At 37.3% G+C, this 27979-nt stretch overlaps 1 protein-coding gene across 2 annotated transcripts in view; it reads right to left on the bottom strand.

Annotated features, from left to right (window-relative positions):
• The window catches only part of PRKCI (protein kinase C iota), a 67547-nt gene extending 39839 nt beyond the window's left edge, over positions 1-27708 (bottom strand). Inside the window, exons 1-2 of one of the 2 annotated variants that reach the window (XM_081829400.1) lie at positions 27491-27708; positions 11196-11317 (exon numbers count right to left, since the gene is read on the bottom strand). In XM_081829400.1, the coding sequence (XP_081685526.1) occupies positions 11196-11317; positions 27491-27693 (325 nt within the window). In that variant the 5' untranslated portion in view covers positions 27694-27708. Of the gene's footprint in view, positions 1-11195; positions 11318-27275 lie in introns of both variants that reach the window. The other variant, XM_081829402.1, reaches the window with a different exon arrangement.
• Positions 27709-27979: the final 271 nt, after the last annotated feature.

Below are 27979 nucleotides of genomic sequence, written 5' to 3'. Positions count from 1 at the left end.
GAATGACAGAAACTCCAAAAGGTTATCATATACACAATCAACAGCATATCTTTCTTAAGTCCCTATAAGTAATTACTAAATTTTAAATCTCTTCTAATCTGATAGGTGAAAATGTCTTATTTTTAAATCTTTGGTTTTTTAAATTAGTAATTTTTGAGCTTTTTTGGGTCATTTATGAATTAGCTATCTACACTTGTTTAAGTAGATTTTTCATCTATTTTTTTGACCTAATTATTTTATATTAGAGATAGCAATCCTTTGTAAATGTTACAAATATTTTCTGTCAGTTGTTACTATTCTTATATCTGTGATTATGGTGTTTTCTAACACACAAAATTAGGAAAATTCTTCCCTTTTTACATTTCCTTTTTCAGTATTTTCCTGTTTATTTTTCCAAATGAAATTGTCAGTTTTTTAAAATTCCCATTAGAATTTTTTGGAAGTATCATGCTCTTTATAGATTGATCTGTAGGGAGCTCTCATTTTACACGATGCTTCTTCCTAACCCCATTCATTTTAAGTTTTGCTTATGGCATCCAGTTGTTTTTGTTTCAGTTTCTTTACATGGTTTCTTCACATTTTTATTTTTTTTAAAGATTTTATTCATTTATTTATTTGCCAGAGAGAGAAAGAGCACAAGCAGAGGGAACAGCAGGCAGAGGGAGAAGCAGGCTCCTCTCCGAGCAAGAAACCCGATGCAGGACTCGATCCCAGCACCCTGGGATCACGACCCAAGCAGAAAGCAGATGCTTAACTGACTGAGCCACCCAGACATCCCTCTTCACATTTCTTTAAAGTTTATTTCTAGATTTAAAAAAAAATTTTTGTTGTTACTATGGATGAAATCTTTTCTTCTGATATACTTTCTGAGTATAATCTACATAAAAGAAAGACTGGTTCTCTCATATACCCACTTTATAACTTAGTGTTATTGATATCTTTAAAATGCTACATGAAAAATAGTGAGTCAAAATGATTCAATCAGGTTACACAGATACACCATTTTTGGATCAACACTCAATACACTGATAATAACAAGTATTGGTGAGGATGTAAAGAAACTGGAACCAATCCTCATATACTGCTGGTGGGAATGTAAAATGGTGCAGCCACTTTGGCAAACAGTTCAGTAGTTCCTCAAAAGATTAAACATAGTTACCATATGACCCAGCAATTCTACGCCTAGGCATATACCCAAGAGAAATGAAAACATATGGCCACACAAAAAGTTGTAACTAAATGTTCATAGTGATATTACTCATAACCGGCAAAAAATGGAAATAACCCAAATGTCCATCAATTGAACAAGTACCAATATGACACATCTAGATTAGGCAAATCTATAGAAACACAAAGTAGATTAGTGGTTACCTAGGTCTAAGGGCTGTGGGGGGTAAAGAGCTTAGGGGGAAATAGGTAGTGAATGCTAATGAGCACGGGATTTATTTTTTGAGTGATGAAATGTTTTAAAATTGATTGTGGTGATGGTTGTGCAACTCTGTGAATATACTAAAAACCCCTTTAAATCATAAATTATATCTCAATGAAGATGTTTTAGAAAAAATGTTTACTGCAGCATTTTTATAAAAGTGAGTCTGATAGCAAAGTAACATTCTAGACCAAAAGCAAAGTTTTAGTTTGCGTCAAAGAAATAAAGTAATTCATTCAGAGACTCACTTTCTCAGTTACCCAAATTTCTCCCATTTTGCCACATTTATGAAAGTGAAAGTCAATATAATTACATACCATTTTTTACATAGGTTAAAAAAACTTTTGTTTCTACAGAAGTTGATTTACGTATAAGCCAAAAATAAAAAAGCAACATAAAAAATAATGAAATTTTCACATATCAACGTGTGTAATATGTCATTCATATGTATATATATGCATGTGTGTGTGTGTGTGTGTATACATATCTATTTATCGCTCTCTGCATGCCTATTATCTATATTGTGAGGATGATAGGAAAACTAAAGATCGTATACTTAAAGTGACTCATAGTATGCTTGGTCCATTAAACATGAGGCTTTTATTATTGTGCTTTGACTAAATGCCATGAATGGAATTAACTATTGTTAAAAGTATCATTATAACTATATTTTAAAAAATCAATCTTTCCCTTCTGCTAGACATTGCCTTTTTGCCAGACTAGTACCTGTTTGCTGTTGGTTGAAACCTAGACCAGGTGAAGAAAGTACCTGTATTCAGTATTTACCTAGAGATTGATACTTTTGAATAATCACAAAGAAGTGTGAAAATGGGAGTTAATTACTGACATTACCTATACTCAAATCTATCTTGTTTTTATTGGACTGAATGTCTGTGGTTCAAGTATTACCTTTCTGGGCCAACTGTTTAATGCCTGATAAAGCAGGACACGTAACTCAGAAGTAAAACATTCCATGAAGAGTCATCATGAAACAAAGATAGGAGGAAAAACTATTTCTCAAGGCCCACTCTATTACTAAAGTCCAAATTCACATCCTGAAAGGCATACAGCCAGAGTGAGATATGCTCAGGTCAATGAATTTCAAGATAATAAAATCTGTGTATTATAACCAGCAGATCATGTCTTTTTTTCAGTGCATCTATATTTTCTTCCACCTATAAAAAGAAAGAGCCAAATTAGGGCACTGGACCTCAAGTATTTGATAAGTATGCAAGATTCAGTTATTTATGAGATAACCTGACAAGATGCGGAACTTAAAACACATATATGACACTAGTTATATTAGGTATTTTAGCATATGACTCAATTCAGTACCCCCCACTTGAAAGAATCAACACAGCATACAACCAAAATTGGCAACCTTTAACATTTGTCTGAGATAGCATCACCACACTCCTCTCCCTGATGTCTGAGTCTGCCACAGATTTACAGACTTAGCCTGTTCCCACTGGACCCACCTCTGGAAACTGGGTTCAGAACACTACATACCACTTGTGAAAGTTCCCGCACTCCCCACTCTGAAGGGTTGCATTGCTTAAAATATAGATTTGCAAAAATTGTCCAAGAACGCTATAGTGTTTAAGTGGCCATCCTTTCAATATTAGGCCCAGTCACAATAGTAGTGGATTTTGGCTTCTCGCTTCCTTTTTTCTAGGAGGCGGAAATCAGCGGTTACAGAAGCATATGCTATTCTATCAAGTTGCCCATCCTCAACTTCCACTTCTGGAGATGATGAGGTAATAGGAACTCGATTTAACCCTCCACCTAAAACACACAAAAAAACTATACAAAACAAGTGAAAAAAATGATTCAAGATACTGGAAATAAGCAACAAAGGATCAACTGTTTCTAAGTAACTTAAATGAATCCCTGAACAAAACTCAGAAATATTCAGAAAAATACAAATATATCCAACACCCAATAACGCCAAAGTCACAATGTCCAGGATCCAATAAAATATACCCAGCATGTGAAGAAGCAGGAAAATATGACCCACACCAGGAGAAACATCAATCAATTGAAACTGACCCTGAACTGAAAGATGAAAGAATTTGTAGAAATGGATATTAAAAGTTATTATAATTATATCCAATATGCTCAAGAAGCTGTAGGTACTGGGCATGTCAAGTAAAGATGGAAGATACTTTAAAAGGCCCAAATTGAACTATACTAGATGGGATTAATGGCAGAAGAAAAGACTGGTGAACTTAAATAGACAGCAATAAAACCATCCAAAATGAAATGCAGAGAAAAGATTGGGAAAAAAATGAACAGAGCATTAGTGAGCTTTAGGACTCCTCAAGAAGCCTAATATACATGTAATTGAGTCCCTAAAGGAGGGGTCTGGTGACAAAAAAAAAAAAATTTGAAGAGATAATGGCCAAAATTTTTCTAACAATAAAGAGAAAAATCTTAAAAGCAGCCAAAGAGACACATTACATAGAGAAGAACTAAGGTCACTGCCTACAGATTTGCATCAGAGACAATGCAAGTTAGAAGACAGTATATAGAATGCAAAAAAAAAAAAAAAAAAATGCCAACCTAGAATTATTTGCCCAGCAAAATTATCTTTCAAAAACAAAGGTGACCGGGCGCCTGGGTGGCTCAGTTGGTTAAGCGACTGCCTTCGGCTCAGGTCATGATCCCGGGGTCCTGGGATCGATTCCCGCATCAGGCTCCCTGCTCAGTGGAGAGCCTGCTTCTCCCTCTCCCTCTGCCTGCCACTCTGCCTACTTGTGATCTCTCTCTCTGTCAAATAAATAAATAAAATCTTAAAGAAAAATAAATAAATAAAAAAGGATCTATACCTACCAGATGATCCAGCCATTCCACTTCTAAATATTTGCCCATGAGAAAAGAAAATATATATCTATACAAAGACTTACACGTGATTGCCACAGAGCTTTTATTTGTGATAGCCCCAAACTGGAAACAACCTCAGTGTCCATCAACAGAGGAACAGCTAAAAAATTGTGGTACAGGGGCGCCTGGGTGGCTCAGTTGGTTAAGCGACTGCCTTCGGCTCAGGTCATGATCCTGGAGTCCCTGGATCGAGTCCCGCATCGGGCTCCCTGCTCGGCGGGGAGTCTGCTTCTCCCTCTAACCCTCCCCCCTCTCATGTGCTCTCTCTCTCTCTCTCTCATTCTCTCTCTGTCAAATAATAAATAAAATCTTTAAAAAAAAAATAAATAAATAAAATAAATAAAAAAAAAAATTGTGGTACATCTGCATAATGGAATACCACTCAGTAATAAAAAGAAATGAACTACTGATAAACACAACACACACATCAATAATTTTGCCCAGTGAAAGAAACCAGACTAGCCCGCCCCTCAAAAAAGAATACATACTGTATGATTCCACACCTACAAAACTCTAGAAAATGTAAACTAATCTATAGTGACAGAAAACAAATCACTAGTTACTTGGCATGGAGGGGTAGGAGTGAGGAATTGCAAAGCACACTGAAACACTTGGGGGTAATGGATATGGTCTCTATCTTGCTTGTGATGATGGTTTCCTGGGTGTCGAAACTCATCAAATTGTACACTTTTAATATGTACAGTATATCGTATGTCAATTATACCTCAATAAAGCTGTTTTTTATTTCTTTTTTTTTAAGATTTTATTTATTTGAGAAAGAGAAAGAGCACAAGCAGGGGAAGCAGCAGAGGGAGAGGGACAAGCAGACTCCCCGCTGAGCAGGGAGCTCGACGTGGGGCTTGATCCCGGGACTCCAGGATCATGACCTGAGCCAAAAGCAGATGCTTAACCGACTAAGCCACCCAGGTGTGCCTCTTGTTTTTTGTTTTTTGTTAAGTAGGCTCCATACCTAGTGTGGAGCCGAACAGAAGGGCTTGAACTCATAACCCTGAGATCAGGACCTGAGCTGATATTAAGAGTCAGATGTTTAACCAACTGAGCCACCTAGGAACCCCAATAAAGCTGTTTTTTCTTTAAAAAAAAAAGATGAAATAAAGATATGAAAAAGAGGAAAGAATTAATCAAACACCAACCTCTACTACAGGATATGTTAAAAAAAAGTTCTCTAAAAGGAAAATACCAGTTACAAAACAAGATCTGTTCAATGAGTAGATTTTTCTCTTATTGATATCAATTTTCATTTTTTAATTTCCCGATTTTGATCCGTAATACTGCTATCTAAGTTAAGTGAAGTCACACTGAATTCAGTCAAAAAATTTTCTCCTCACTGTTTCTTCTGACACTGTCAGTATACAGTGTTAGGTGATAAAGAAAAAGTATGAAGAATGATTGTTCCTTACACACCAGCTAAAAGTACATCAGACTAAAGATGTTTGGAAAATATCACATAAGAGAAGTATGTTTCTTACCATCCTAAGTGTGGTTTTGTTACATCTTGACACTCAATTATCCCCCCTGTGAACACATCAGATTTAATACGGCAAACAGGAAGAAGTTTAACCTTGTGGAATTCAGAAACACTCCACACATACTCTTTACATCAAAGAATGCTTACATGCATTTCAAATTTCCATGAATCTCACCTACTGAAGCCAAAAGGATATGAATTAAAGAACTACATCCGAATAAAATCCTTTCCCACTCTCTGCAAATCACCTACTTTTTCTCTCACGTAGTCTCTTACAGGGTGTAAATGAAATAATAATTTACATATGTTATTGGTGAGAAGTATGACAAAAGGTACAATATTTTTGGAGGTCAATTTGGTACCACCTATTATCAAGGACACATTCCATTTCAGGGAATTTACCCTATAAATAATACAGCGCAGGTGTCCCAAAAAACATATGCACAAAGATATTCTCTGCACTAATATTTTTATATGCTACAAATAATCCAAATATCCATCAAAGGGGGATTGGTTAAATAAATTATGGTACAACCATGTTATATAAACATTATATAAACCATGTTATATAAATCTACGTACACTGATATGGAAAGATAATCCACAAGATGTTAAGTGAAAAGGTGGGTTAAATAACAGTTTGTATGATACCTGGCTATTTATAAGAAAGAAAAAAATTGTTACCCTATCCCTTCTAGTTGTATATTCACCAAAATAGACATCATCAATTTGTTTATAGGAGTTATTTGGGGGGATCTGAGGATCCTCAGAGTTACTTTTTCCTTCAAACAAATCAGTATTTTTGTTAAAAAGCAAGCACCACTCTTAATGAAAACTTAACTAAGAAATAAAATATCAAAAGGCTAGTTTCTAATAAAAGAGAAGTGACTGGGTGCCTGGGTGGCTCAGTTGGGTTAAGCAACTGCAACTCAGGTCATGATCCCAGAGTTCTGGGATCGAGCCCCGCATCGGGCTCCCTGCTCCTCAGGGAGCCTGATTCTCCCTCTGCCTGTTGCTCCCCCTGCTTGTGCTCTCTCTCTCTCCATCAAACAAATAAATAAAATCTAAAAAAAAAAGAGAAGTGACAGAATAGAAGCAGTTAAATATAAACCTGGTAATCAGACTCTGAATAAATTAGAAATTGACAGAATTAGAAATTTAGAAAATACTTAATATTAGATTGTGAATATAAAAAGGCATATTCTTATGGAAAAACAGTCACAATTAAAATATGATGAACTAAAAAGTCATTTATCCTTCTCTGTCCCATACTCTCTTCTCACCTGAAAAGGGAGGTATAATTGTTACAAAATTACTATTCATTCTAAAATGTTTAGTTAGATTAAGCAAACCAGTTTTTCCACAGGCACATCAAAACAAATCAGTAAAACTGGTTTTGAACACAAGGAAAAAGAACGACTGTCATAGATCTATTTAAAGAAATGAAGTTTATGATCACTATTTGCTCTAAAATAAAAAAATCCCACAATTAAAAGCTTAGCTTCTACATAGTGTTGCTCATAAACCAGAGAAATCATAGTCCTGTCTTCCACTGATTCTAGAGAGAATTTTTTTCTCTAGATAAGCATGCCCCAATGCCCACCTGGCTAAAAATAAAGGTAACAAAATTACAACTGAAAAATAATTGCAAGGAGCTTAAAAATAATTACGACTGGCTCTATATGCCTAAAATTAAGAAGAGACTAGTATCAAAATTAACCAGGGTAAGAAGGATCACATGGGAATCAGTAGACTTTAATAGAAAGTTTAACCCTTTCCTTGAATGAGGCTATAGTTTTATAGTTTTCCCCAGAAAATTAGGACACTTAATAGCTATTTAGAGACAAAGAACTTTGAATTGCATTATAAAAGGATAAGACTGTTTCACCAGAGAATTAGTTTAATTTACTATGTGAATCTGTTAATTAAAATATGCTATAATGTTAAGAAAAAATAGAATAAGCCACAAGTCCCAATGCTTAAATCTTCAATAATGAACATAAAACTGCAGGAAAGGCTTGCTATCAGTCTTTTCTACAACTCATACATGTTTTGAGCCTACTGTTACTGAGAACTGCTCTAGGCACTGGAGCTCCACGGCAAAGACAAGATCTCTGTTCTCACGGGGCTTACGTTCTACCATAAAGTAAGACATAAAGGGAATAGGAGTGAAAGGCTTCTTGGAGGACAGGACATTTGAGTAACCTGAATGACAGGAAAGAGACAACCATATAACAATTTGGCCCAGGTAACGGCAATACAAAGTATAAGAGTACTATAAATTTTATTTTATATTTTTTTTAGAGAGAGAGAGAGATGGAGGGAGGGGGAGAGGGAGAGGGAAAGAGAGAATCTTAAGCAGGCTCCAAGCCCGATCTGGGGCTTGATCTCACAACCCCGAGATCATGACCTGAGCCGAAATCAAGAATCGAATGCTTAACTGAGCCACCCACGCACACCGAATACTATAACAATTTTTAATGGATTATCTCTAGATCAATTTAATAAAATGCATTATCTATGATTCCTATGTGCACTAGCTTGAAAACCACCAATTGAAAAAATCCTAAATGGCAAATAAATGGCATGAAATGATCAGGATAGGATTAAAATGAGAGTAACATTGGGGTGTCTCGCTGGCTCAGTTGGTAGGGTATGAGACTCTTGATTCTTGGCGTCGTGAGCTCAAGCCCCACATTAGGTAGAGTTTACTTTCAAAAAAATGAGAATAACATTAGTTCATGATAAGAATCAATTTATTGATGCTAACTATATTGTATATACTGTGCTAAATTATATAGTCTCATGTTCAGGCTGAAGATATACTATGAGATATCCATACCATTTAGAATTAACAATATTTAAACTAACATTGTGGTCAAAAGTGGATGAATAGATAAAGATAGTCTTATCCGTAAGTAATACAGAATTTAAAATACCAAGTTAGTATTTCCCTTACTAGTATTTCCCTTCAAAACATTTTTTAGTCTTAACATTTTAAGACTCCTAATATCTGAGGCTACTGAGGGCAAGAGCAAAGGGATGCTCTCATTCAAAGTAATTGTGCCACAAATTGGTTTAAATTTTTTTTGATAGCAAACTGTCACTAGCTACCAAAATTTATGATGTGCATAGTCTATGAATGTGCTATACAAAGTCCCATACAATAGCACAAAATTACATATAAAGATGTTCATTATGTATTGCTTATGGTACCAAAAAAACCCATGGAAATAGTCCAAACATCCATCAATAAGGAATTAAATAAATAAATCATGAAATACCTACAATGATGTGGTATAATATACAGCATTTAAAAAAAGTAATGCTGTAGGGGCACCTGGGTGGCTCAGATGGTTAAGCGTCTGCCTTTGGCTTAGGACATGATCCCAGAGTGCTGGGATTGAGCCCCACATCGCGCTCTTGGCTCAGCGGGGATCCTGCTTCTCCCTCTCCCTCTGTCTCTCCCCCTACTCATGCTCTCTCTCTCTCTCTATCTCTGTGTCTCAAATGAATAAATAAAATATTTAAAAAAATAAAAATAAATAAAAATAATAAAAAGTAATGCTGTAGGGGCGCCTGGCTGGCTCAGTCAGTGGAGCATGTGACTCTTGATTTTGGGGTTGTGAGTTCAAGCCCCACTTTGGGTGTAGAAATTACTTAAAAAAATAAAATCGTTAAAAAAAAAGGTAATGATATAATTTCATTGACACTGAAATGAAAAAATATCCAATTCACAATGTAAAAGGAAAATATCCTTTAATGGTTTGTATGATTTAATTCTTTTTGTATAAAAAAAGTACACTTATAAATAATGTACAGAAGCAAAAATATTTGTATATACAGAGAAAATATCTCAAAGGATACATACTAAGTTGTTACTAGTGGTTTTCTCTCTTACGCCTGGGATTGATGAGGAAGGAAAGAAGAGAAAGGGCAAACGGAAGACTTCTTTTAAAATTTCAAAACACCTGTACTACTTCTTTTCCCAAACAGCAAACATGGATTACTTAGGAAACTTTTAAAAATGTCTTTCAAGGGGTGCCTCACTGGCTCAGTAGGAGGACCATGTGACCCTTGATCTCGGGTTCATGAGCTCAAGTCCCACACTGGGCACAGAGATTAGATAAATAAAACTTTTAAAAAAAAATGTGTTTCAAAAGTGCAAATGGGTTTTGAGTTTACGTATAGCTTGGATCTGGGATAATATCTTTCCAGGCCTCTTCTTATCAGGAAACATAGAAATGGCCCCAAATATTGAGCTACATATTATAATGACATTCCTTAAAAAGAAATTCCATTCACATTACAATTAATAGAGGGCCATAATACAAAGCTAGCATATTTAGGGTATCTTTAAGCTATACTTCAATGACATTCTATCATGTAAAATAAAGTCTAATGTGGTTTGCAAAGCCTTCCAGGATTGAGTCAACCCTAAGCTTCTCCAAGTTTAATATTCATGCGACTTACCTGTAATTCCTGTTAAAATACAGATTCAGATCCAGGAGTCTGTGATGGGGTCTTTTCTAAAAGTTCTGCAGACCACACTCAGGAGCAAGGATCTAGTCTTGATACCACACCATTCACAACACTTTAATTTAGTGAATTACTGCTCTTCCACACGCACCATGTTGTTCATAACTCTGTCCTTTTTCTGTCTTATTCTTCTTCAGAAATGGTTTTCCCTTCACCTCTACTTCAAAAACTTTTATTCTTTGTTACTGTTTTAGTCCAAATGTCACAAATATTTCAGGCACATGTAGATGCTACTTCTTTTGCATTCCAAGATCCCTATACATTTATGTTCAACTTATCACATTTGTTATTTACATGTCCATCTCCCTATGAGACAATGAGTTTGAGGATAGAAAATATCTATCTTCAGCACACAGATATTCAATAAATGTTTTCTGAGTCCAAGTCATTAAGGCATCAATGCCACCATCTTTGAAATCATGGTGTCACAATCACTTTTATTCTGTAACATTTTCTTTGAAGTAATATTCAGCAAAAAATACTACCCAATTATTGAAGGTAATCTCTAAAGTATAAAACAACATTCACTTTCAAAATTAAAGTAAAATATAACACAATTTGATGAGATGTTTATGTTAATGGTGGAAGAAAGTCACCTTAATTTCACTCTATTTTGGGGTAAAAAGGACAAAACAAAGATTGTACCCTTTGATATTCTTTTCATTTAAGTACTTGAAGCAAAATTAAAATGGCATCAAATTTCTAATTTACCTAATAGTCCTAATTTAATTAATTAGGACCTTTACTATATTTTAAAAATAAATGACAAAAAATAAATAAAATCTAAAAAAAAAAATGACAAAATAGTATCTTAAATCAAATGCTTACACACATAGCCCTCTCTTTATCACTCACCTTCCTCATCTATCCATTTCATGGTGAAAAGCTGTTCGTTGTCAAAGGAACACATATCTCGAACCTCATTGCAAAGGCCCTCAAAGGAGATTGAAGGTTCAAAATGTGTTATCATGATATCCCTGAAAAAGAAAAAGAGTTTTAAGTTTGAAGATGACTGAAACTAATGATGCTCTCCATACTACTAAATGCCTGACAATCCGAAGAATGTCAGATATTTTGTGAGTACATCATTGCATTGCTTCCAGTAAACGATCCCTGTAAAGTTAAAAAAAAAAAATCCGTATTAATAATGTTTAAAAATAAAAATAGTGGAATGTTAACTAAATTGAATTTAAATAAAAAAAATTAAAAGTAAAAAAATAAAAATAGTGGATTTGTGAAAAACTTTAATTCAATCTCCCTCTTCCTTCAGGAAGCCCACCCTAACTGCTCTGATGGTCATCCCACTTTGCTTTAATATTAGTTTTCAGAAGTGCACTCTTTTGTGAGGCACTGAACTCCACAGATGAATAGCTCAGTTATTGATTAGCTTCTGCCTTATATTTAACTGAAATCTGTTCCAATCGCTGGTCCCAGATCTCCCCTCCTTAAGAAGTCTATCCTTCGTCTAAGAGATGGCTCTTCAATAACTGGACAAAGATCTGATATGTCCTCTTCCTCAGCCCTCACTTCCACAGATTAACCACCCATAAGACTGTCACCCATTCTTTGTACAGCATGATTTTTAGACCTCACACCTTCATTTTCACCTTTTCCCAAAAAACTCCCATTTGCCACATTGGTTTTATAATATGACTAATATTTTAAGGTAGATACCCAAAATACATAGGAATAGACATAAATGTGTATTTGTTTGTTTTATTGTAAAATAAGCAACAGTATTCAAATAAATCTATCTAGCAGCTACTCACTATAAAACTTAAAATTGTAACAAAATGGTTTTTTTTTAAGATTTTTTATTTATTTATTTGACAGAGAGAGACACAGCGAGAGAGGGAACACAAGCAGGGGGAGTGGGAGAGGGAGAAGCAGGCTTCCCGCCGAGCAGGGAGCCCGACGCGGGGCTCGATCCCAGGACCTGGAATCATGACCTGAACCGAAGGCAGACGCTTAACGACTGAGCCACCCAGGCGCCCCAAATGTTTTAGAGCAGAGGCCTGGGGTTTCCTCGAAGGAGCCAGGAGAAGGTTCCCTATGATCTAATCTCTGCCCAGTAGCCAGCTACAGTATCATTTCAAACGTAAGTCAGATAGACTGAATGACTCTAATTTAACAAACTCTTACAGAGTGATCTCTAGGTGTCAGACTGTTCTAACGGTTTTACAAAGATAATGTAGTTCATATCCTTCCTGTTTTAAACTCTTCAGGTGCCTTTCTTTCCCATGCAGAGTAAAATCCAAAGTCCCTAGCAGGGTCTACCAGGCCCTGACTACCTCTCTGACCAACCTCTTCTACTACTTCAACAGGTAAACCAATGTTTATAGTCTACCATCTACCCCAGCTAGAATGTAAGTTTGGTGAAAGTAGGGATTTTGTTTTGTCCATTACATTCCTAGTGGCCAACACAGCGCCTAGACACAGTGTCTGGCACAGAATGGATTCTTGACAAATACTCACTGAAGAAAGGAAGGAACTGTGAACAGACATGGGTAGCTAGAACACAGAACACAGAGTGGGAAATAAGGAATTTAGAATTTTAAGTCATCTGTAAAAAAAGAAAAGTTAAAAAACTATAGTCTTTAGGGGCTGTCAAAGGTAAATAGAGAGCAGAACAGGAAAATTGGCCTTTTCTTGATAATCATTCTAAGCATCTCATAGCTTTCTGCCCCTGCCTCAGAACTCTCTTGCCTTGGCTTTCATAATAGTATGTTGCCCTGGCTCTCTGTCTGCTTTTCTGAACTCAAGTCTCCTTCGGTTTTCAATCACAAGATACTCTTTACACCCTCGCTCACATTCATTCTGACACTCTTCCTTTCTCTCTAAACCTAATTCACATTCAATGTTTTAACTACTATCTCTGTGTAGGGGTCTTCTAAATCTGTAATTCTAGCTCTCTGTGTGGTATTTAAGTCTTTTGATAATCTGGTTCTATTTTCAAGTTGAACCCACCACTCCCAAAACAAATACTCTTCTACAGACATCTGGTTTACTCAACCTCCACACACAAGACCTTGATGATCCAAGTTTTAATTCTGACCTTTCCGCAATTCAAGGCCCAGTTTATATAGGGAGGTGGGGATCAATTCTTTAAGAAGTGCTTCAACACCAACTTCCATTAAACCTCTTTCAACCACACAAGCCCAGTGGTCTATACTTATAAACCTGCCCAACACGTATCTTATGTTCCATTTTCTGTTATTTAACTCATATACTGATAACACATCCTCAACTAAGTGTACACAACTGGAAGACAAAAATTCTCAGACTTCCTCATAGATTCACATAACTATTAACATAATAAGGACTCAAACATTTCTTAACTGAATGCAGAAGAAATACTCTCTAGGAGAAACCCATCTTCCAGAAAATGCACTTCTGACAAGGCAATATCATGGTTTATGTCTCCTTTGCCTGTAAGCATTTATAGAATACTGAGTGTACTCTGGGTGTTGAAACAAACTTTATCTTACATAACCTTCACAATATCTGTCAAACCAGACATACTAATCTATTTTACAGATTTTAAAAAGCAAAGCACAAAGGAATATTTGCCAGTCTCTCCCAGTTAAAAAAATAGAATATGACTTCAAATCCAAATCTAATGACACCTGTGGTGGACACTGTGATCTGACGCTCCCCCTCCCCATCTAACCTTCTAAAAGCAATACACAGAGGGGCGCCTGGGTGGCTCAGTCGTTACGCGTCTGCCTTCGGCTCAGGTCATGGTCCCAAGGTCCTGGGATCGAGCCCCGCATCGGGCTCCCTGCTCCGCGGGAAGCCTGCTTCTCCCTCTCCTGCTCCCCCTGCTTGTGTTCCCTCTCTTGCTGTGTCTCTCTGTCATATAAATAAATAAAATCTTTAAAAAAAAATAATAAATAAAAAAATAAAAATAAAAGCAATACACAGAGGCAACAGATGCTTCTAGTTTAATATGGCAGAGGGAACACATATCTATATCCCTTCATTTGAAGGGCCCATGGAAACAACAGAAAACTGAAATGGCAAATTAAGTCTTAGAAATCAGAAAAGGCAGCAGCAGCGGACCAGAAAGTAAAAATCCCAGATGACTGAAAACAGATGGCATAAGAGTGACGAAGAAAACATACCAGCCCCAAACAACAAAGTTAAGTGAATCTTTAAAAGAGAAAAGTTTTGGGGGGCCTGGGTGGCTCAGTCGTTAAGCATCTGCCTTTGGCTCAGGTCATGATCCCAGGGTCCTGGGATCGAGCCCCGCGTCGGGCTTGGCGGGAAGCCTGCTTCTCCCTCTCCCACTCCCCCTGCTTGTGTTCCCTCTTTCGCTGTGTCTCTCTCTGTCAAATAAATAAATAAAATCTTTAAAAAAATAAATAAAATAAAAGAGAAAAGTTTTATTTACACAAGATTACTTTTCCTTCTTTAAGCATCTACTCACACTACTTGGCTCTTCAAGTGCTTAACACCTACAAAAGCATTCATTATAAATGCTTGTTTTTTTTAAGATTTTATTTTTTTAAAAGATTTTATTTAATTATTTGAAAGAGAGAGAGAGAGCACCAGCGTGGGGGGCGGAGGTGGAGGAAAGCAGAGGGACAGGGACAAGCAGGCACCATGCTGATCACAGAGTCTAATGCAGGGCTTGATCCCAGGACCCAGAGATCATGACCTGAGCTGAAGTCAGATGCTTAACCGCCTGAGCCACCCAAGTGCCCCAGATTTTATTTTTAAGTAGTCTCTACACCCAACATGGGGCGTGAACTCACAACCCCAAGATCAAGAGTCACACGTTCCACCAACTGAGCCAGTCAGGTGCCCCATAAATGCTTTTTAAAATTGCTTTAAACATTTGTAAGTTAAAGAACAGAATAATGTTACGAACTTTTAGAATGTAAAAATTACTAAGAAAAATCAAGATGTGGAGAAAATAAAAGTATAAATTCAAAATGTTTCTTTCCTAGTAGAGAGTCAATACTCTATCTAAAACTAATAATTAAAAAATAAAAACAGGGAACAAGAAAAAACCAAATAGGGGCACCTGGGTGGCTCAGTTAAGCATCTGCCTTCTGCTCAGGTCATGATCCCAGGGTCCTAGGATTGAGTCCCACATCAGGCTCCCTGCTCAGCATGGAGTCTGCTTCTTCCTCTCCCTCTGCCCCTCCCCCGTTCATTCTCTCTCTCTCTCTCTCATAAATACATAAAATATTGAAAAAAAGAAAAAGAAAAAACCAAATAACCCAAATAAAAGATGGGCAAAGGATTTGAACCGACATTTCTTCAAAATGATATACAAATAGCCAACAAGCTTATGAAAAGATGTTCTACTTCACTAATCATTAGGGAGATACAAATCAAAACCATAATGAAATATCACCTCATACCCATTAGGATAACTACTATCAAAAACAAAACAAAACAAAACAAAACAGAATAATCAGTGTTGACAAGGATGTGGAGAAACACAAGACTTGTGCACTGTTGGTGGGAATGTAAAACGTGCAGCAGCTACAGAAAACAGTATGGAGGGTCCTCAAAAAATTAAAAACAGAATTTCCATTTGATCCCATAATTCCACTTCTGGGTACAGGTCCAAAAGAACCAGACATAGGGACTCCGACAAATTATTTGTACACCCATGTTCATAGTAGCATTACTCAAAATAATCAAAAGGTAGAAGCAACCCAAGTGTCCATTAACAGGAATGGATAAACAAAATGTGATATATAAACACAAAGGAATATTATTCAGCCTTTAAGGAAATTATGGGACACCTGGCTGGAGCAGTCAGAGGAGCATGCGACTCTTGATCTCAGGGTCCTGGGTTAGAGCCCCACATTGGGTGCAGAGATTACTTAAATAAATAAACTTAAATAAATGAATGAATGAATGGAAGGACATTCTGACACATGGATGAACTTTGAAGACATTATGTTAAGTGAAATGGGCCAGTCACAAAAAGACAAATACTGTATGACTCCATTTAATTGGAACAGTGGTTCCCAGGGGTTGGGGAGAGGAGAAGGAAATGGGGAGTTGTTCAACAGGTACAGTTTCAGTTTTACAAAATGAAAAAGTTCTAGAAATTGGTTGCACAACATAGTGAATATAGTTAACACTACTGAACTGTACATTAAAAATGGTTAAGATGTAAATTTAGTGGGTTTTTTTTTACCACAATTAAAAAGAAAAGCAGAAGAAGGTACATTATTTAAGTTACAAACATAACCATTGGAACTAAAAATAGGAGAGACGGTGATAAAGAAGTACTAAATTCCTCATCTTTCGTATTGAGCAATGGATATAATAAAACAAAATTTTACAGGTTTTTATTTGTATTCATTTTTTTGAGAGAGTGAGCATGGGGAGTGGGGAAGGGGTAGAAGGAGAGGGAGAGACTCTTAAGCAGGTTCCATACCCAGCGCAGAGCCCAACGCTGGCTCGATCTCAGGACCCTGAGATCGTGACCTGAGCTGAAATCAAGAGTCGGGCTCCTAACTGACTGATTCACCCAGCCACCTCAAAACAAAACAAAATTTTAAAAGTAGTTAACTCTGGGTGGTGGAACTGGGGATTGGGGAGAGATTAGAGATGGAAAGAAGATGTACTTTGTATTTAGACTCTTCTAAATGGTATAGATTATCATTAATTTATCTACCACATAAAAGTATGATTTTATTATAAAATTTACTTTCTAGTAAAAAATATAAATAAAATATTTACAAAATTTAAAATGAATTTTATGAATAAAATTGTTTTAAATATTTTAAAATTTTATTTTTAAAAAAGAAAAAAAAATAGACAATAGTTCTTTGAGCACCTGGGTGGCTCAGATGGTTAAGTGTCTGTCTTTGGCTCAGGTCATCATCCCAGGGTCCTGGGATTGAGTCCCGCATCAGGCTCCCTGCTCCTTGGGGAGCCTGCTTCTCCCTCTGCCTCTGCCTCTCTCTCTGTCTCTCATGAATAAATAAAATCTTAAAAAAAAAAAAGAAAATAGTTCTTTCTTCTAACAACATTATAAGAGAATATGCTTACCTTAAAGCAATTTTGTTTTTTTAATTCAATTTTATTTAGTTTTTTATATTATTTTTTTTCTTCCAAGTTTTTATTTAAATTCAAGTTAGTTAACATATAGTGTAGTATTGGTTTCAGGAGTAGAATTTAGTGATTCATCACTTACCTATAACACCTAATGCTCATCACAAGTGCCCTCCTTAATACCCATCACCCAATTAGCCCATCCTCCTGCCCACCTCCCCAGCAATTTTTCTTTCAAAATACCCTCAAGGGTATTAGTATGAGGGAGTAAGGGTTGAGAGAATGTATTTTAGAATTAAATGAGAGAAGGAAAGGCTTCCATAGACTTTCTCTGGCAAAGAACAAGTATGGCATTATGTTTTTTGAATGCAAGGGAAAAAAATTAGTATCAGATATCATCAAAACATGACTTCCTTATTAAGGTCCACATGAATTTACAATTAACACATACGTAAGCATGTCTGTAAACAATAGGAACTTTTAAGAAATCTTACTTTTCAAGAGCTAAAAAATATTTATCAGAACAAATATTTTTTAAATAATCCTTAAAAAACATAAGTACAAATATCCTAAAGAGACTCACTGAAGGAGTCATGCTTTAACAACTGCCACTCCTTAAGTTCCAGGAACTAAAACATTTAAGGGAGTTTTATATAAACACTTCTCTAAGTAATTAAGAAAGCACCATGTTCATACCCTCTACAAACACCAGATCCTTATTACAGCACTAAAGCTAAAAATGAGCTGCAAAATATATTACATTCTAAAGGTATAAAACAAATTATGCATGAAAGATTTTTTTTTCTGGTTTTAACTTCAGTGTTAGCATAAATTATCTTACCACTGGTCTTCGACAGAATATAGTCTGCTTCACCACAAAGATTCCCAAAATGGCAAATTTAGATATAGTTTTAGCTGAATTTTTAAAAAAGAAAAAAAAAGGCAGTTTTAATTTTGCTACTGGGCTTCAGAAGACAAACTGCTTTAAGCATTCATTATGTTCCTATGTTCTAAAATATAGACTCTAAAGTTTTTCCGTAGGATTAATTGCTTTTAAAAATAAACCTGAAAAAAGAACCACCAGTTCAGTCCTTCTGCTATCTCAAAATAAGCTTTTCTCCCAAATTAAATGTAGTATAAAGAGAAAAAAGTCTTATTTGTAATCACTGATACAATAGATTTAGACAGAATTATCCATGGATGGTAAAATCACTGGGTTAAAGGTTCTGAGGAAACAGAATATTCATACAATCTCATAGTATTACTCCTCAAATTAATTGTTATTCATAAGAAAGTCATAAAGCAACTTCCATTTTTTAATGATCAAGACGATAGACGGGGCCCTTGGGTGGTGCAGTTGGTTGAGTGTCCAGCTCTTGGTTTTGGCTCAGGTCATGATCTCAGGGTCCTGAGATGGAGGTAAGCCACCCTCCCCCCAACTCTCCCCACTCCTGTCAGGCTCTGAGCTCAGGGAGGAGTCTGCTGGAATTTCTCTTTCCCTCTCCCTCTGCCCCTCTCTGTGCTCACTCACTCTCTCTCTCAAGTGAATAAAAAATCTTAAAAAAAAAAAAAATAGAAAACTGGCTCAAAAAGAACTGTGAAGTATGAATTTGACAATAAAGCAAAAAAGTGATTTTTAAAAACCCTATCAATACAGTAAAAGGAGAAAAAGAAATTTCTCTGAAGGGTAAGACTCAATGTTACCATCCATACAATGCAGATAATGATATCTGCCTCTGAATATTGTCATGAAGATTAAATTAAAAAAAACACTTATCATAGTTCTTGGAACAACTGAGTACATTATAAAGATTAGTTTCTATGCTCTTTAGCATATCTCAAAGGGGGGAAAGGAGACTGGGTATGTTTGAAGATAATTTGGAGAAATTTTTCTAACTAATGATAATATTTCATTAAGATAAAAGATCACTGCTGGGGTGTCTGGGTGGCTTAGTCAGTCAAGCGTCCAACCATTGATTTCGGCTCAGATCATGATCTCACAGTGTTGAGATGCAGCCCCGCACTGGGATCCATGCTGGGCATGGATCCTGCTTGAGATTCTCTTTCCCCCTCTCTCCTTCTGCCCCTCGCCGCTCCCCCTTTCCTTCTCTTAAAAAAAAAAGATAAAAGAATCACTGCTAAAATTCAGCACTGTCTAGAAACCCTAGCCAAATAGTAAAGATAAGAAAAATTAAATGAGATATATAGTAAAGAAGAGGCACAATTGTTATTTGCAGATGACATTATTTAGCTATAAATTCTAAGACAGTTAACTAAGAAATCATTAGAATAAGGTGAGTGACCACTTAAATATTCAAAAATAAATGGTATTTAGTAAGCCTATGAAAACAAAAGATCCCATTCACAAAAGCAATAAAATTATAAAACATTTAAGAATAAATTTAACAGGAAATGTGTAAGATCTAAGGGACAGGAATCTTACTAAAAAACGTGAAAAAGATCAATAAATAGGTATTATACTTCTAAGGCAAAGCTCAATATTATAGAACTATCCGTTCTCACATTAACCTATAAATTCAAAGCAATTCCAAATCAAAATACCAATAAGATTTTTTTTTCTGGGGGCACTTGGGTGGCTCAGCTGGTTAAGCGTCTGACTCTTGGGTTTCAGCTCATCATGATCTCAGGGTCCTGCGATCGAATCCCGCATTGGGTCCCATGCACAAATGGGAGTCTGTTTGTCCCTATCCCTCTGCTCCTCCTCCTGCTTGCTCTCTCTCTCTATCTCTGGAATAAATAAATTAAATCTTTAAAAAAAAAATAAAGTAAAATAAAAAAATAAAAATAAAAGATTTTTTTTCTGAAACCTAGAAAAACCTTCAAAAACTGACCTGAAAGAAAAAATAAATGTACAAGAATAGCCAAGAAAATTTAGAAACAGAAAATTGATGAAATGGCCTTTCCATAGTATATATCAAAACTAACTATAATAATTAAACCAATGGTGGTATGTGCAAAAACAGATTTTCCCCAAAATCAATGAAACAGGGGCACCTGGGTGGCTCAGTCAGTAAGTGTCTGCCTTCAGCTCAGGTCATGATCCCGGGGTCCTGGGATAGAATCCCGCGTCGGGCTCCCTGCTCAGCGGAGAGTCTGCTTCTCCCTTTCTCTCTCCCTCTGCCTCTCCCTCTGCTTGTGCTCGCTCTCTCAAATAAATAAAATCTTAAAAAAAAAAATCAATGAAACAGAATAAAAAGTACTTATGTTCAATCTGAGAAATTTAGTATAGAACAAAGTTGTCCTTCAACTCAGTGGTGAAAGAACCTATTTAATAACAATATTAGAATACATTTTTAAAAAACTAAGCTGTATCAGTACACCACAAATAACTAAACCCCAAATATCAGATTTATTGAAAAGATAATCACTTGAAAAGCTGCATAATTAATAGACGAAAAAATAAAATTTTTTTAAATATTTTTATTTATTTGACAGAGAGAGAAAAGAGAGCACAATAGAGAGACAGAATCCAAGAGAAAAACTGGGCAAAAGACATGAATAAACAAACTACAGAAGAACTACAAATGATCAGTAATGTATAAAAAGATAGCTATAAAAAAGTTAGCATGTGTTGCCTATTGGGAAAATTTTTATTTTTTTTGAAGATTTTATATATTTGAGAGAGAGCGCGCACAAGTGGGGGGGGGAGGGGCAGAAGGAGAGGGAGAAGCAGGCTCCCCGCTGAGCAGGAGCCCGATGTGGGGCTCAATCCCAGGACTCCAGGATCATGACCTGAGCCAAAGGCAGACGCTTAACTGCCTGAGCCACCCAGGCGCCCCTACTGGGAAAATTTTTAAAGACCAATAATATGCAATGGGAACACAAGGAAAACACTTCATTTGTACACTGTTGTTTGGAACATAAATTGATAAGTGTTTGGAGGACAATATCAAGTTTTAAAACAGGCAAATTTTGGACCATGTTTGCAAGAATATATATTAAATAAAAAGGAGGTTCCTTCAGCATAATTTGAAATAGTGATTTAATGAAAGTAATTTTTTATGTTCATCAATCAGGAAAAAGATTAAATTATGGTATAACAATACTATAGAACACTATATATCAATTATAAAGTAAGCAGATTGCTCTCTATATATGTATCTATTTATCCCTGTCTACCTTAACATGGAAAGATGATCATGAATGAAAACAAATCAAGTTGCAGAAAAATGTGTAGAAATAGAATCTGTTTACTTGAAAAATAAAAGGGTATGTGTGTACACAATATCTATACTTATAGATATGTTAATATGATGTAGACTACCCCAAACTATTAACAATGGGTACCATTAGGAAGTGGGGGTGAGAGGCTACAAGGGGAACCTTCCACTTTCTGTACGTCTGTATTTTTAAAATTTAGTTTTAGTGTCTTGCCTTTGTCATCTGCATTTGGTCACTGGTGACATTTTTGTTTCTGTCATCATTCTCAGCCACATTCCTACATAGGTTAGCTGCCAGGTACAGGGCTTGGGACATACAGCAGGCACACAATAAATGATTGTTCAGTTAATTCTGGGCATTTCCACCTGGATGCCCACAAAGCATGATGAACTCAAAATTCGGTTACTTGTTCCAGGTAATGAATTACCTCCTCTCACTAATCTCTTCCTCCTATATTCCCTAGTCTCTCTCAAATAAGAAACCTATTATTGTCAGACTCCTCTTCCCCACAGGAATCAATCTATAATTCACATTGATTCTATCCCCTAAAATCGCTGTTCAATCTATATCCTCTTCTCCTCCTCTGAATCTCTCAGCTGAACTACTTCCAAAGCCTCCAAATTAGTCTTCATCCACTGCTAATTCATCGCCCATACTGGTTCCAAGAGTGATCCTTCTAAGATGAAAATCTAAGCATGAATCTCTTACTTAAAACCCTCACCAATGAAAAAAAGTCCGAACCCAAAGTATGATATTCGAGAATCTTCATAAGTAGTGCTTGTGAGCCTTCTTCTTAGCCTCACTTCTTATCAGTGCCCACTTCAAACTTTATGTCCTAATAAGGAATGACTATGGGACTAACAACTAAACTGATCTGAATTCCCCAAACATACCACGCAGTTGTGCAATGCCTGGAATGACCCCCACCCAACATCTTCATCAACCAGGCAAACCTATTTATCCTTTAAAAGCCACAAACATTTCATCCTCTAGGAAGGTTTCCCAAACCCAAACACCTCCCCAATATCCATCCCTGCAAGCACCTTACACATAAACACATACACACTCCTTTATTAACTCTTCTATGTCTTTCCTCCTAGAAGTTTCTCAGTCCCTTGAGGGCAGAGCCTTAGATTATTCATCTCTACACCCTTTGTGTCCACCCTAGCACCATGTGCCTACCTTAGAGTAGGCAGTAGGTATTCAACAATATTTATTAAAGTGAGTTTAAACACACTTTAGGTAATATGCGGAATCCTAAGCAAGACTGGAATTTTAAAAATTCAGGTTTTAATTATGCTCATTTCAACCATAAAAAAAAAAAAAAAAACCCAAACACTCAAGTTACCTTAACAAGAGGGTTGGGAGTTGTATTAGAAAGCTATTATGGACCTCCAGGAAGAATTTTTTCTGCAGAAAGCTGCTTCCTTCTCCTCTGCTTTCTCAGACCTGACGTTTGCACAGGGTCGGTCTTGGCCTCACTAGCCTCTCCCTTAACTCTTCAGCTCCAGTCTTCACTGCTAACAAGCAATTTATCTCTATATTATCTGATTCAAATTTCTGAGTGAGCTGTTTTGGTTTTTGGCACCAGGCCACCAAGTCCCTTCTCTTTCTCTGATAAAGCTATGATCAGTTGCCCTGTGGTTAGGTACCCTGCCAGAAGCTCCAGGACCAATAATTAACATTCTCTCAACTCCCAACTCAATATACTATTTGTATTTCCTTAGAACATTATAGAGATATGCTTTATACTGCTGAAATTATTTTGCAATACTTTTAAAAACAAGTCTTGCCAAGACTTGTTCACAGAAAAATCCTGCATACTTCTTCACTGAACCAGCTATACAATCCAAATATACAAGGAGTTAATCTCCTCCTATTTGTAGATGTGCACAGAAAGAATCCTCTAGATTGTTATAACCATTCAATGGCAGTGGTATAAAAAGCATTTTTACAAACTTTTTGCAAAATTTCCCATACATTTATAACGTAAAATGAAATAAGTAGTCCAGACATTTCCTTGTTAAACTCTATCCCATAATATCAAGTAACTTCAATATAAGGAAAAGTACATACAATAGCAATTTATCCCTAACCAACAAAACCTGTTTCTCTTCCTCCTAACACTACTAGGTAATGATTGAAGAAGGAAGGCCACTCACTGACAAGCTCCCATGTCAAGGAAAGAAGGGTGTATAGGCCGTGACACAGTCAGGTTCTTTTTTTTTTTTTTTAAGATTATTTATTTATTTTAGAGAGACAGCTCAAGTGCGTGCTGGGGGTAGGGGCAGAGGGACAGGAAAAGAGAATATCAAGCAGACTCCCCACCGAGCATGTAGCCCCACGCTGGGCTCGATCTCACCACCCCAAGATCATGACCTGAGCCAAAATCAGGAGTCAGACAACTAACCAACTGGCACCCCAATACAGTCAGATTCTCAATGTTATTAATCTCCTGCTTAAAAACTAGAAAAAAATCTAATTAAATCTCTGTTATATCTAGAGGGACATCACATTTGCACTAAGAACAAATTTAACTGAATGAGAGAACACTATACACATCTTTGAAAGAAGGCAATTTATTCACTAAAAAATTCTGGCTATGGGCGCCTGGGTGGCTCAGTTGGTTAAGCGTCTGCCTTTGACTCAGGTCATGATCCCAGAGTCCTGGGATCGAGTCCCACATCGGGCTCTCTGCTCATCAGGGAGTCGGCTTCTCCCTCTCACTCTCCCATTCTCTCAAACAAATAAATAAATCTTAAAAAAAAAAATTCTGGCTATTCCAAGATTCAATGTTCACTGGAAAGAAATACTGTTAGAAGGGGATAAGGAGAAAACTTTCTGATAATGACCTTTCATAAGATCTGAAAGAAAAGAAACCTTTTTCAAATGCACGTTGTCCTTACATTTCTTGATATAAAGGAAGGATTTTCTATTTTAAAATCAGGTAGGTGTTCTAGTTAGCCAACCTGTTTATTAGCTATCCTCATTGGTGACTCATTTTAGTTTCATCTGTAGTAATGAGCAGCTAACTACATAATATCAAAACCAACAGGTTAGACTATTGTTAATAAACATATAATCTTAACAGATCTAATTTCAGGGGACAGAAATTGGTACAATTTAGAGAGTGCTGATGTTGTCTTTAAATGAGGCTTGAAATAAAGGCACTGTTAGAAAGCTTTCAATGAATAAAAAGCAATAAAGGGCAAGGGCTTGATTGTTTCATTCTTTAGCAAAAATTCACTGATTTTAAAAAGCAAAATGTTAACTTGAATGTCTTGGAGAAATTTTAGTCAGGCACTAAAAGGGTTATATGTCCTTTTTTATTCTCTTTTATAAAAATAATTGTAGCAATAAGCCAAGACAATATGACACCTACATTACTGAAGTATAACAGACTGATTTCTTTCCAAAGGAGAAGTTTATAATAATTTTAATTTACTAACTAGGCCTATTTACATTTATCAAACCAGCAAAAATGGGGGAGGGAACTAAATTTCTTCCTCTTCATAGTTAAAATCATTGGAAACTATCTAAATTTAATAAGACAAGAATTTACATTGTTTAAAGTCATAAATGTAAACCAGAGAACTGAAAATAATAGTTTAACTATCAAAAATTGAGATACACCAACCAGGAGAAAAGCAAGCAAAAGGTAGTATTCACCCAATTTCTCATCTTTGAGAGGATGGGATTAATAGGTACTATCTAAAGCTGAATCATGAAACAGAAGTATAACTTTTAAATAAAGGCAACCTCCAGAAGACCAGAAATAAACTGTCAACAGGATACCTCTGGAAGTTGGGACAATGGGATGGAAGACACTTATTTTATACCTCTGTACAATTTGCACATTCCTACCATGTGAGTATATTCATTTAATCCAGTTTTTTTAAATTGTCAATAATGAGACACCTCAAAAAAAAAAAAAAGAAAGAAACACCCACTATATATTTCATTCTCTGAGCCTTATAACTCATGGACTGTCAACTTTATAAAATGGAAAGTGAGGGGCTCCTGGGTAGCTCAGTCGGTTAAGTGTCTGCCTTGGGCTCAGGTCATGGTCCCAGGGTCCTGGGATTGAGCCCCAAGTCCACTCCCAGCTCAGTGGGGAGCCTGCTTCTCCCTCTCCCTCTGCTGTTCCCCCTGCTTGTGCTCCCTCACTCTCTGTCAAATAAATAAAATCTTATTTAAAAAAAAAAAGCCTGTATGACCAATGAATATTCTTAAAAAAAAAAAAAAGGAAAGTGAAATATCTCATCTATCAAATTAAAGGTAAGGTAAAGGAAGCAAAGCTTCTCTTTCCCCCACAGTCCAAAGTTCATAGCTGACCATATTCAAGTCAAAACAGTTCTTGTGACCACTACAAACTTTTAAAAAACATACACACACTTCTTGGTATTGTTTTAAAAAGAAGACCTCCTTGATCGATTTAAGCAAAAACACTGACACTGTCCAAAATAATTCTTGTAAACTACTGCTGAACACAGTCAAGCTAATAAACAAGAGGTCAGAGGCTACGTGGCAGCAAGCGAACTAGTAAGTCGTTACATAAATCGATAACACATTTAGGCCTTCTATGTCCCTTGAAATCAAAACAAGAGAGGCGTTTTGAAAGTTTGCTATCTTCACTGATCCCCTCAGGAATGTAAAAGTATGCATTGCAGTTTCAACCTCCTAGTGCTTGAGTTTTTTTTAAGCAATTTACTTCTGCTTGGACAAATAGTAAGACAGGCCAAAGCCATTGGGTTTTCAGTTAACCCTTAGCTTCAAATCTTCATGTTCACACTAACATTTCACCTTTACTAATGCTACTAAATGTAATTATCCCATATTTCAGACCACAACTGAATTCAAGGGAAGGGGAATATTTCAGGTCACTGATTATAGAACATGATCTAATACAACAATATTAGGACTGGATTATTCCTGGTAAGCACAGGAGTTATAACTTGGGTAACAATATGAGTAAAGATCAGATTTTAAAACTATGCCTCCGTTCGTCCTCTTCTCTTCCTGCAGTGTTTCCCCCTATCAAATGGTCCTTGAAGCAACACTGACAAAGCATCATTCACAAATTTTTAATTTACACATATACTACTTAATCTTGGCGAAACATAAGTACCTAATGCACATCCCTAAAAACGGTTCAACTTTACTCTTAAATAATAACTCCTATGTCTAATACACAGGCAGCCTGACCATAGTCCAGATACACTTTGTGAACTCTTCTAGGCGAGGAAGGTAAACCTGACTTAGAAAACCAGAGGCTTTAGGCCTTCTGGTAATCAAAAGAGCCAGCAAACTAAAGTAGTACTGTCTTTTAAGCCCATAGCAAACTTAGTTCACTGAGGCATCACTCGGAATCAACTCTCAACCCCAAACACATCCAGACTTAATGACGTAAAGCCCTTGTAAATCTCTTAGTAGGCGAGTCTCTCTCGAACCCACCAGGTGGACCTGCTCTATTCCAAGACTCCTCCCTCGGACCCTAGGCTGGACCATCAGCCGCGCGACTCCCGGGCACCCTGCAACACACCTTGGGGTGCCCCAACGTAGCGCCCCATGCTCCTCCCCCGACCACCCCGACCGATCCCAAGTCCCTAGAGTCGCCTGCCCGGAGCAATTCGCCTATCACACCTCCAGCCCCTCACCCTCCCCTCCTCCAGTCCAAGTCGAGCGGGCCTTTCCTCTCCCCTCCCACCCCTTCTCTGAGACACTCACCCGCGATAGTAGGCTTTCACCCGGACCTGGTGAGAATGGTCCCCGCTGCCGCCGCCTGCGATCGGGTGAGACATGGTACTGCTGTCCCTCTGAGTCGGCATCTCCTTACTCCCCCGCCTCAACGCCGGAGGCCGAGGGTGCGGGGGGGGCGCCGGGCGCCGTGGGGGTCTCGGCTGCCCGAGCCTCTTCCAGAGCCGCGGCTGCCGCTTGCTTACCTGTCCACTCCGCCCGCGCCGCGGACCCAAGGGTCGCCTCGCCGGGGCAGCCGGAACCGCACGGCTCCTCCCGCCGCCCGGGCCCAGCACGCCTCCCCGCTTCGGTCCCTCCCACCTCGCTCGCTCCAAAGGCCCACATTCCGGGGGAGGGCGGGCGCAACCATCGATCCACCTCGAGGAGCCTTGCCGCCCGGCCGAACCATTCTTACGGGGGCTAGGAAAAGGGGGAGAGAGGATGGGAGACGCTGGCTCTCATATCAAATAGGCCGGGGAGAGGTTTTCCTGGGAGCTGTGACGAGAGAATGCCAAAGTTCTCCCTAAAAAGTCCCCTTTCTGCAGGGAAAACATTAGGGGACAAAGGCTGCGGCATCTCACCCCGGTTTCCTAACTTGGTCGCGTCCGCGGTCAGCCGACTAGGGACTGGGATAGATTTGCCCTGCCGGCTTTCTGGGATTTGGAGTCCCGATGGGATTCTGGGACTGGAGGTTC

The sequence above is a fragment of the Leptonychotes weddellii genome, chromosome 1, assembly GCF_054177405.1.
Source record: "Leptonychotes weddellii isolate Sample4059 chromosome 1, ASM5417740v2, whole genome shotgun sequence".
In the NCBI taxonomy this organism is placed as follows: Eukaryota; Metazoa; Chordata; class Mammalia; order Carnivora; family Phocidae; genus Leptonychotes; species Leptonychotes weddellii.
The sequence above is the reverse complement of the archived record's forward strand: the minus strand, read 5'-3'. Positions and strand labels throughout refer to the sequence as shown.